Source organism: Amphiura filiformis, chromosome 15, assembly GCF_039555335.1.
Source record: "Amphiura filiformis chromosome 15, Afil_fr2py, whole genome shotgun sequence".
Taxonomy (NCBI): domain Eukaryota; kingdom Metazoa; phylum Echinodermata; class Ophiuroidea; order Amphilepidida; family Amphiuridae; genus Amphiura; species Amphiura filiformis.
Window position 1 is genome coordinate 51,704,509 of NC_092642.1, and position 12,734 is coordinate 51,717,242.

Sequence of the window (12,734 nt, forward strand, 5' to 3'; positions counted from 1 at the left end):
ACAAAGTATAGATCACTACGAAAGACAAATAAAGTTTCGGACATATTAGTTAGCATACATACAGCCGCTAATTAATAGTAGCTTGCATGTTGCCATTTATGTGCATTGGGATATTCAAGTTGAAATCCATACACCCACTATGGAAGATGTGGGAGTACAAATTTCAAATGGGATTACCTGAATGGTGATTCCATTTGAAATCTACACCCCCTTCATCCCAATGTAATGATTTCAACTGGAATAGCCCACTAGCTACTTTGCTGTGATCCTAAACTGATGGAGACTCGTTAAATATAAACAGCAGAACTAAATGCCTAAATCTGCCATAATAAAATGTTTTCTTCAAAGTAGAAATCTGCCATACTGTAATTTTTAACTGTAAATGCTAATGGCTAAAATTAAGGGCTACATGTAAGCCCAAAACGGCACTGTAACTATTCTCACACTAAAGATACAGCTTTCAACAACTCTATAAATATTTTGTCTCGGCAATAAAATATAGCTTAGTTTGTACAGCATTTTAGGCTAATGAAAGTCGAGTCCCAGTTTCTTGTTACCAGACCCGGTTCCAGAAAATTACCGGTCAAATAATTCATTATTTCCAAACATTTCATTATTTGATATTTTTCCAAGTTTAAAGAAAAACTATTTGAAACTATTGCTCATCAAGAAAAATGTATTTTAAGCATCTTTTTATGAATAGGCCTAATACCAATAGGGAGTATAAATGCACTCAACTCATCATGACATTGTGCACGTCGCAGTCGTAATTTAAACATATCTGCACTGTAGATATAGTCCTAATACCAATATATCGATATGTACCTTCCTGTACCGATACATTGATTTCTTTATACTAGTCTTTGTCACATGTTGGTTACGGCATTTACTGTGTCACATTGATAATGAAAAAGTTCCTGCTCAATCTTGAAAAAAAATGTAACAAGAAACTGGGACTTGACTTTCATTAGCCTTACAATGTCAAATAATATAATATAGCTTTGCAGCAGAGTTTGTACATGGTTGTGCATGGGCTAGAATATTAGTTTGACATTTTATGCATGTTTTGATGCTGCGACTAACATAGTGGCGAAAATGAGCTGCAACGATAAAACATTGACAAGTAAACTAGAAGTAAAGCTATTCATTTCAGTGGGAAATAGCATGGAGAGCAGCAGATAAAAGTAAAAGTTGCCACATAACATCGCATGATATAAGTGTTAAAAATATTGAACGATATGGTGGTGTTTTAAACGCTGTTTTATGGAGAGCAGCAGCCATGGGTGGAAGATTGCAGAAGAGAATAATTGCTTGCTTAATATTGTGATTATATTATAATTCTGGTAATTGTCATTATACTGTAAAAGTGTAATCCATACACCTGATATGGAAGACAATGAAAATGACCTTAATCTTCCACACAGGGAGTGTAGATTTCAAATGGGCTTACCTGAATAGGTGACTCCATTTGAAATCTACACCCGCTGTATGGGAGATTAAGATCATGTTTTCAACAGGGGGTGTGAGGATTTCAACTGGAATAGCCAATTAAATTAAGCTATAGACGAATCCGATGAGCCAAGTGATGGTCAGGATTAAGTCGGCCATAGCTGGGGGCCATTAGCACCAAACTAGCTTAGTTCGTTTGCATTGCAATCCAAGACGCCCACTATCGGGAGCACATCGGAGCGAGTAGCACTTGCGCAGCGTCACGGGAGCGGTAAACGCTCCATGCCTATGATACTGGCGTCGTGTAAAATGGATGGATGGCCCCCATGCAGTGAGGTGTAGGAATGTGGCTTGTCCGATTCATCTATATTCTCTATGTTCTAGTGTAGATTTTAAAAATGTACAATATACAACATCCTTATCAATCACTAAAAAAAATTATACCAAGGTTTTCTTTCTTCCTCCTAGCTCACCTTATATTCATTATACTCCGTTTCCATAGGTGTGCGGTCTTCTCTCTGTACTCTTCGTCCCGTCTCCTGGAAGAAGTTGTCCTCAAATTCCTTGAGTACTTTGCGTAACCGCCTTTTATCATCTTTAGCCTGGCTCTGACTTGCAATTAACTCAACACTGCATGAGTAGAAACATGATATGATTTGAGATTAATGTGCATCAGTTGTTTTGTGGGTCTGAGCTAGCGGTGTTTGTGCTCACAAATTTAGAAATATAAAGCCCACACTCATAGGGAAGGTATGGGTTCAATATGCGAGATCCCGAAGCTTATTGTAATGGGTTTTAGTTTCCCCCAATTTGCATGATTTTCACTGGGAGAGGGGAAATAGTGAAACGTTTCATTTTACCTATTATTTGTCCTAACTCAATATCTGCAAATGGGAATATACAATAATGTGACCATGCAGTGTCTTCCTTGACTCATTCTCTATAAGATCAATGTATTACTCTGCAGAAATAGACTGTTATTTAAACAAAATGACCAAAATTGGACAAAAATGACTCACCGTAAGTAGGGTGCAATTTAGTGACCTAAATTAAGAAAGGTATTTTAAGACCTAGTTGACAAACTAAATATCAATGCAAATACTACAAACATTACCTGTTTCCTAAAATTTTCACAACATTTGCAGTCATTTCGTAAATTCACTTATGCGTGGCAAAATCTGAGCAAACATTGGTGAGAAACAACGACAAACCAACTTACACTGATGCTTCATGTAAATTAGGCGCTATAAGATCTAAAGCTGGTGACGTACTATCCCGTCCGCCAAAGCTCTCGCGCCTCCCATCACCATCAGGGCTAGGGTACCCCTCGTCATACTCAGTCAGTGGAGGCGCCGTGTTCTGCATCAGCGACAGATCTTGGGTAACAGCAAACTCGGTCGTTCCCATCTCATCTTCGTCGCGATACTTTGAGTGGACGTCTCCCTGTGAATGAGGATCAGAAATCAGCGGGTTCATCTGATAAAAAACCGCACCGACAGAAGCAAAAAAAAAGCAGAAGTGGAAGTGTTAGCTTGGTATGATGCCAATGGCTCAAAATGGAAACTCCCATGATGCACTACTACTATCCATGCTCGGGTTTCCATGATAACCATGCAGGAGGATGTTAATGACTTTTCTATTTCCCATAATGCACTATTCTGGGGGGTTAGCATACTCTCATTTCTGTGCTCAAGGTTCATTTTCATGCACAAATCCCAACATTCAAATGCAGCCATGAGAGTGTCGCCAGCACAGTTCCTCCTGGCATAGTGCATTATGGAACATATTGACTGCTCAGTGCCTGAAGTGGGTAAGTGCAATAGCTGCCATGTGTAGATGAGTACAAAATTGTGTGTGTAAATTGCCAAATGTTCACAGGGCAGCTATTGCACTTACCAACTTCTGGCACTGAGCAGTCGATATGGAAAAATGTCTATATTGGGCTATTCCTGTTAAAATCCATACACACCTAGATGGAAGACATGACCTTAATCTCTCACACAGGAGGTGTAGATTCAAATGGAGCTACCCATTCAGGTAACCCCATTTGAAATTCACACTCCCTGTGTGGAAGATTAAGGTCACATCTTTCATAGGGGCATATGGATTTCAACTGAAATTGCTCATTGCAAGCAGACAGCATGAAATATGAAGCATGAATAAGGTTAAGCTGAAGCATATGCAACAATATTAAAATGCATGGTCAGTGCAACAAATGTGAAACAAAATGCATGATGTATAGTGCCTGCTTCTGATAGGAAGTTATTGCTACATTGGTTAGAGTTTGGAATGAGGTAGTAGATGAAAGGAACATGATATCTGGTCAACTTTTGATCATAATTTGATGAAAATGCACTTGGTTTCATTTGATATTGCAATATCAGACTATTATTCAACAGAAGGTTCATCTGGTTTTAAAAATATGTTCACATATATTTTCCAAACTGCAGTAATGTATTTGATCTCATTACTGCCCTTTGTTAATCAAGTTGCAATGAATACAATGTCAATTCTTTTGTTCCTACTTTTAATAATCACAACATTGTTTTCCCTGCAAAGTTTTGTACAGAAATGAACACCAAAACAGTAAGATCCTTGATGAACTCCTGGGGAAACTCAGTAACCAAATGCAGGTATTTGGTACTTTTAAAAACAGTTTTGTGAAGACTAAATATTTTAAGGCTCAGAAAGTGTCATTAAAAACTGTTGGCCAACATTTGCCAAGTGGGAGTAACCTTATTTATCCCGACACCTTTTTCACAATCTCGGTTATCCAATTGTGTAATTTTCAATCGTGTTTTCATTTTCTTTTGTTGTTTTTTTCCAATGCTTTTCCCCATATATTCATACTTTGAAGCATGTTTAGGGCAGTAGTGTACAACACTGTAGTATTATCAAAAACTTGTTTTTATCACTAATTCTTGTGTACATCTTAATTTTACACTTTGAGTCAGAATCACTGAAGAAATTTTTACGGATCCTGAATTTAATGAACTAACCAGTGTAGATTTCCGCCACAGCTGGGTACAGCAGTTTTAATGAAGGTCCATTTTGGTAAATACTGCCCACTTGGTATTAGCAAGCAAGCAAGCAAGCAAGCAAGCAAGCAAGGTAATCACAGCAAGCGTTGTATACTCTCTTATCAGAAATTGAATGGTCAATTTTGTCAGAACCAATGAGCTATTCCATATACTAGTTCCCAGTGTCGTAACTTCATCATCTAGCATGCACCTCACTATAGAGAAACCAGTTCCCAGTGTCATAACTTCATCATCTAGCATTCACTTCACTATACTTTACATTGAGAACCATCTAAATGGCACTCTGCATAGAGCTATACACAGAAAACGCAACCTTGATGTGTAGCAGTCATATAACGACACCAGTGTCAGTTACCAGCAATTTGACCATTCAATTGCTTTCATGCAAAAGTACAGGTTTAAAAAATCTTTACTAACAAAATCTTTACTAACCAGTTGCTTTGGTTTAAATTCTTTGGTTTCTTCATGTTCTTCAATTGTTTGCAAGTCTAACACGGGGTTGAAATTCTCTTCGGTGGCATATCGAATCTCCTGTATCAACATAAGCCAGAAAACAAACCAAATAAAAATTGAGTAGAACAGTCACAATTATAATAAGGTGTCAAATGGAAAGAAAAATTGTAAACAATTTTTTATATCTCATACAAATTTCATATATGGCATCTTGAAAACATATTGGTTATTTTCAAATTATCAGAAGTACTTGTTTCAATTTATTTAGTTTTAAAGACAAATGTCAACATAATTGGTGAGTAGCAGTGGACAGTAACTTTAGAATATTATGCAATGTTACACTTACAAATTTAGCTATTAATTTTTTGAGATTCCTGTAGCGATCATAGAGTGGTTTCATGAGTTCTTTGGTTTCCTTGGTGCTCTGTAAAGACAAGATGAGAAATTTTCTTTGACAGTGGTTCATACTCATACATTACGAGGACATATTTCAATAGGCTCAATATCAGGACAAAAAGCTTAGTAACATTGACACATGAGCATGTGTACCCACAATCCGACACTTGTTTTGTCACCTTAATGACAGCCATATCTTCCTCAGTTTCAGTGGGCATTCATACTAGCCAGTCTCTTTATATCATTCCAACTTCCATCATATGACATAGCGTATACACTAGTCAAGTTCACTATACAAGTACCTAATCAGTCTGAATTGGTCCCAGTTAAGTTCACTAACATGTACCTAATTGGCACCTAATTTTGCGATATTTGTAGTGTCTGGGCAGAAGACAGTAATTTCAGGTGGTAATGGGTATGAACAGAGGGCTGACAGTAAATTTCGCTGATCCCTCCTGTTCTTTTCTATGTCGATTTAACACACGATTCCCGCTGTTGTTTTGGTTCCACTTTAGCACCCCCGTACACGTATGGAGGTCGCCATTTGAGGTTTTAGCACCCTGTTAGAACCCGGCTACCACGACTACGCGTTCAGCATCGCGCACAGTACGCGTTCCCAACTGTCAATCATTAGGGGTCAATCACCTCGAGCTTGACAACAATATCTGAATAGACTATCGCCAAGTCTTACGTGTATGCTTGCCGAAATTTAGGTTAATTTTCGTGATTGAAACAGTATTTTTCTTGTATAAATCTTGGCCCGGATAGCGGGATTGTTGGTTGATTTAATGCATTTGATAAATTAAGTTCATGGATGCGCTAAAAAATATAATTAAAAGTATTCAAAAACCTGTTCAACATTTGAAAAAAATGCACTGTAGCAGGCTTGAAAAAGTCTAACCGTGGATGCAGCAAGCCGCGATTTTTCATGACTTGAACGCAGAGCACGGACGCGATATAGCCAGTAGAAATCGCGGTAGTGTTCCAGGCCTACGCGATGGCAGGGTAATGGCGGCTTCCATACTTTAATTACTTTTATAACGAGCTGTCTACGGGCTGGTACGAAGTCCAGAGTTGCTTCCTTCTTCAGATATCACAATGTACTTTTAAGGCAGGTTGGAGGAGAGCATGACCTAGCTGTGCTCCAATATTGAGACAATTTGTACGATCTCATGGAAAAATTAAGCTAGCTTGAATTTCCCCATAACAAGAAATTTACTGCTGTCTTATTGTAACCTGTACAAAACTTGGGGAGTTGGATCTTGGCTGCAAAGGTCAACTGTGGAATGTCTAGAGCATGCGCACTCCTAAGCTGCAAAGTGTCCCGAGTTGTTGTTAAATGGTTTATGGAAAGATGTGGTACAATAGTGGTCGGCGACAACATGTTAAGTGTGCTGAGGCTTGTGGATCAACGTCTTGGCATTGTGCCTGTGCGTATCGCACTATAACTCACTGCACTTTTCTTTTCATTTTTCTCGAAACTGACTATGAGCTATATGTACAGGTATGGCTGGCTGTACACAGGATCAATAGCTTCACATCCCCTCAGAATTAGGATGGACTATTCTTATGGTACATCTATTAAATTCTAAATTATCAGAGTTGGACAGCTGCTGTGATTTTTTACCAATAATATGCACTTACCGGTCTTCCAAATCTGTTCTCCAGATGTAGTAACGCCTTCTGTATGGCCGTCTTCTCCTCTTGAACTTGTAGCCTATCCATTTGCTGTAAGTAAAAATACATGCAGGAGAACTCAATGGATGAGAATTAAATTGATTACACAAAAGGCATTGTAATTATATAATGCACTTCTCTCACCCACCTGCCCCCACCCCGAACAATTGAGCTCAACTGATAGAAAATTGGTTTATAGTTCTGAAGGTTCTAGGAATTCACCAGCAATTTGATTTCATTGGAAGTCAATCTGTCAGTAGGTGTATATTGAGGAGGGTCAACTCACTTTTGAGACTATGTCAATTTTGAAATGCTTTTGCATAATTTACAACATATTGTGAAGTTGTGAGTTCTCTTCACTATATAATATGAATATTTGCAGACTTTAACTTAGTTTTGAACTTTGCACTGCCAAGTGTTTGTTAAAACTGGGTCAAGTTGGTAGAATCTTAAGTAAGAGGTTAGAATATTACTGTTTTTTGATACTCTGTAGGTGATTAGGATTATTTAGGTTTCAGGTTGTAGGTTAGGATTAGGTTGGAGTTAGGGTTAAGATTAGGGTTAAGATTAGGGATGGCAGCAGTTAAATTAGGTTATTCCAGCTGAAATCCATACACCCTCTATGGAAGATGTGACCTTAATCCTCCACACAGGTGATATGAATTTTATATGGAGTCACCATTCACGTAATCCCATTCAAAATTCACACTCCCTGTGTGAAAGATTAAGGCCATGTCTTCCACAGAGGGTGTGTGGATTTCAAACAGAACAACCCCTCCTGTAGTTGCTCCGAGTCCTTACATTTAGATCTTCTGGACGAGTGGCCTCTATCCTCTTCTCCTCCAGCCTGACCTGAGCTTGTTCCAAGGCTTCTCTCATGATATCAAGGTGCGTTGATTCTACCCCGTAGTCGTCCACAAGGTTACGCTTGACTCTTGCTGGCAAGGTGTTGTGTAGCGGTACCTTAGCCTGGGCTGCTGCCTCTTTTGCTTCTATGTATATAAAATTGTTGGTAAAATAAATTAACATAAATTTGCATAACTTAAAGATGTGTTTTGAAAGTGTGTACCTTTGCTGTTTGCTGTTGCCTGCTTTGCTTTTGAGTAAGTGAAGAGGGAATGAATATGTGGTCTAGTCTCCTATAAATTGAATCATCAAGTTTTGGACATACACAGCCAAAACAGTATAACAATGTGGTCAATGAAAGCAATGTGGCATAGTAATTTAAGGTTAAGTCTTTGACTCTGGTACACAAGGTCCTGGATTTTCTCAAGGACCTCACAGCTTATTCTGATCACAGGAAGAATATCATCTCTTAACCTAGAGGTATACAAATAGTCACTGAAAGCTATGTGGCACAGTGATTAAGGTTAACGTTTTTGACTCTGATGCACAAGGTCCTGGGTTTGATCAGCAGTGGAAGCAAAATCATTAACAATTCAATATTTCCATTACTGCATTTAAACTGTGGGGCAAATGCAGTGGATGACAAACACCTCACAGTCAGTTCAGAGTGATGTCTGGCAGTTTGTATACCCCCCTAGGCATCTGGAGAACATTGTCTGAACACAAAATGATTAAGGGGGTACTACACCCCTGCCTAATTTTGTGGCTATTTTTGCATTTTTCTCAAAAATTTTAGCGCATTGATGACAAGTAAGATATGTATATTATAGGGGCAAAGACTACAACTATTGTACTGGAAATGTTATTTCAGCACAGACAACAGTTGTGGAGTTACAGTCAAAAATGAGGGAAAACCAATAATCGATCAATAAATCAATAACTACTTGCATTGATTTGTTGAATTTTCAGTGCAGTAGTTGTAGTCCTTGCCCTATAATATACATATCTTACTTGTCACCAATGCGCTATAATTTTCAAGAAAAATGCAAAAATAGGCAAACAAATTGGGTAGGGGTGTAGTACCCCCTTAAGCCATGTCAGATGCATGCGTAATTGTCACATCCCTTAACCTCCATGTCCCGTGGGTGCATTGTGCTATTCCAGTTGAAATCTACACTCCCCTGTGGAAGATTTTGGAAATATCTTCCACAGGGGAAAATATAATTTCAAATGTAATGAACACATTAGCAGCTCCATTTGAAACACACCCTCCCTAAGGGGAAGATTCAGGTTGAATCTTTCTCAGACGGTGTATGAAATTCAAATGGAGCTGCTATTGTGTTCATTCCATTTGAATTCATACTCCACTGTGGAAGATATTTCCAAAATCTTCCACAGGGGAGTGTGGATTTTAAATGGAATAGCCCATTTGCTACATTTAAATGAGCACATTACTTTTAGGCAGCTCCATTCAAATTTCATACACCCTCTGAGAAAGATTCAATCTGAATGTTACCCTAAGGGAGAGTAAGTTTCAAATGGAGCTGTTAATGTGTTCATTCCATTTGAAATTCATACTCCCACTGTGGAAGATATTTCCAAAATCTTCCACAGGGGGAGTGTGGATTTTAAATGGAATAACCCATTCTCATGGTTGTGTGACTGGCCCGCAGGCATTCATCACACTGTGTTCATTCAATTGCCTGACCGTAGTGGTCAAGTGCCATGGTGAATAGTTCCATATGTGACATGATCAAGGGGAATGAGTCACATGTTGACCCTGGTCAAAAATGAGTTTTACACAGGTTTCTAAAGAGGACATTTAGAGCTTTTATAAACTGAAAACCCCATGTTGATACGACTTTTCTTTGCAAAGTTACGTCAATTTACCAATCGCTGAAAACAATATCAAACAAAAGAATTTGAACACTTTCTTTGCCAATATCTCAAAATCAATGTTAGCGACATCCGACTCATTTCCCTTGATCATGTCACATATGGGCGACTTCAAAAAAAATGTGGGACATTTTGTCCGAAAATTCAAATTCGCTATTCAAGTGATTTTTGTGTGTTACTTTGAAGTTAGTATGTTAAAATTTGTGAAACAGTTGAGGGGACAGTCTGAAAGCATCTATTTATTTTTTATGGTACATGTACTACAGAATATGCCCACTTTTAAAGAAAAGTCACATAAAACTTTATTTGTTTTTTAGGTATCTAAAATAATGGTTATCAACACTACTGTAACATTCAGAGGTAATCTGTGACATGGTTAAAGACAAACAAGCCCTTTAAAGTATATCTTTACCATCAAAAACTGAAAAAATTCATTTTTCATATTAAAAACACTGATTTTTACTCACTTGAGGGGCAAAAGTTTTCATTCTCAAAAAAATTAACTGTAGTTAAACTGTTTAACATACCTACATTATAAACAATACCTGTCAGAAACTATTCCAAAAGTTTCAAGTTCATAGCATAATGTATGACAAGGCACTGCAGGATCCAAAATGTATTTATGCCATATTTGTACATTGGTGTTACACTCCTGACGTGCCAACTTTGATAGGAAATTGCTATTCTGTGCATCTCAAAATCCTTGTCTTGTTTAGAAATCAAGTATTTAGATTGTCCAACATATATGAAACATAGAAAAGCTCATTCTACAACAATTATTATGGGTGTCTTTGAAATGTTTTGTCCCTTCTGCAAGAATTTATCTCAAGTTTTTAGTATTTTAATGACAATTCAAAACAAATATCAGTAACACCATGTAAACTTGCCTTTAATAGGTCAACATAGTCTTGTTTTAACCATTCTGAAAATGTGGAGTTAATGCTTCATTCATTTCTAAGATAATTCAACACCAAGACACATAATGTACTTTGTTCACTTTGTGTTACCCTCCTGACACACCAAGAGTGGTAAATACCAGCAACTCTTGATGATCACAAACATTTGACATTGTTTAAAAAAATAACTGTTAGGGATGTTAAAGTAATGCTGACAATCATAAATATATTAATTATACATAAATTAGTTATAAAAAGTACAAATATGTGGCTAAACATAGTGCCTGTTATGGTACTTAGGCAAGGTGAAGCCCTGTTTTTGAACAGAACGCATTAACATTACCATGATTTTTATTTTTGTTGGTTGTTTGTACTATAGTTTATATGATTACATGATATATTATTGATAATATTGCCATAAATTTCACTTTACAATTGTGCATTGATGTTGTTTTGTTGTCAGGAGTGTAACTTTAAAATGGTGTTACACTCCTGACAACCAACTTAATGCACAATGAAGCAGACACATGTAACATAGCATGTCTGTTTCCATCATTATTAGTTTATTTGCACTAGATACAACAACAGAAAAATATGATTGCTCAATTTCATCAGCAATAACATTGTCAAAATCCAGGATAAAATTCAATGTTACACTCCTGACATTCGTAGGGTACACAGTTTGAACTCAAATTTATAATAAGAAAATGTAATTTACAAACATCAATTTAGCATTGAATGAAAAGTAACAAAACACCTATTCAAAATATGGAAACTGGAATTTTCAGCTGTTGATAAATATTCTTTCTTGAGTGATTTTGTTGCTAAATTAGAATTTGACCCCCTTTTTTGAAAATGTTGACTTCATTGGTAGACGACACATTTTTTGGTACTTACAAAAGATAAATTACACAGATATTTGGTAAAATTATAATATAAGGGTACATGTTACTGGAACAAATATCAGGAATCAAATTGAATAGGTCTTACTTTTGCTATAGCTTACAGAAATTTCATGTTGAATTTCAATGTCCACAAAAAATGTTACCCTCCTGACCATTTTTGGCATCAAATATTCTCATTTTTTTTTTCTTAAGCAGCCATAGAAAAAAATTTCTGGTAATGAAAGGTGGGCATCATAACTCATATTTAAGAATAATTACCTGCTCTAAAAATCATTTCAATTTACAAATATAGGGTGGAAACTGAAAGGAGTCATTTTTTTTGAAGTCGCCCATATGAGCAACACTTATAAATAGCTCCTCTCAAAATTAAAGACCCAGATGCAGGGTTGCCAAACCCGCGATTTGGTAGCCCAATTGGGTGACTTTTGAAGATTTTTCCCGCGACTTCCGACAATTTCCTGTCCCATAGAAACCAATGGTTAAGACAAAATTTGGGCGACTTTTCAACATTGGCTCCCGCGACTTCCGATAGTTTCCTGCCCCATAGAAACAAATGGTAAAGAGAAAAATTGGGTGACTTTTCGATTATTTGACCCGCGATTCAGGCTGAAATCTTTTGGCAACCCTGCTCAGATGCACTTTCAATCCCATCATAACAAACCTGTCAACTTTTCTCCGTGAGTATTTTGGAGTTAAATCACTATTAAAGATAATGGGCTTATTCAATTTGAAGTCTGCCATATCTCTGTGGAAGATTTAAGGAAAGTCTTCCACAGAGGGAGTATGTTTTTCACATGGAATTAGCTAAGGCTAATTACTTTGAAACCCATACTCCCCCGGATATGGCTTTACCTACATCTTCCACAACTGGAGTGAGCATTTCAAATGGAAGTTACCCGATTGTCTGTTCTATTTGAAACATGTACTCCCTCTGTGGAACACTTTAGCTGAATCTTCCGCAGGGGGAGTGTGTATTTCAAATAATATAGTCCAATGTCTCTTACCTTTGAGTTGTTTGTTGGCTCTTTTCAGTTCGCCCATCATCTTTTTGATTTCTGGCTGAGATGCTTTATCAATATGCGAAGGCTGGTGAGTGAAAAAATAATATAGATCAGAACACTGTTCATAATTTGTCTTCTTATAAACACAAGACAGTAATCACTGCTAAGCAATTC

General features: G+C 37.2%; 1 protein-coding gene across 1 annotated transcript in view; it reads right to left on the reverse strand.

Moving 5' to 3' along the window:
* LOC140171813 (protein FAM13A-like) overlaps positions 1-12,734 on the reverse strand; it is a 93,828-nt gene that overhangs the window by 14,595 nt on the left and 66,499 nt on the right. The window contains 7 exon segments of the mRNA XM_072195142.1: positions 1,923-2,079; positions 2,669-2,892; positions 4,923-5,021; positions 5,290-5,367; positions 6,984-7,067; positions 7,818-8,008; positions 12,564-12,645. Coding sequence (XP_072051243.1) covers positions 1,923-2,079; positions 2,669-2,892; positions 4,923-5,021; positions 5,290-5,367; positions 6,984-7,067; positions 7,818-8,008; positions 12,564-12,645 — 915 coding nt within the window.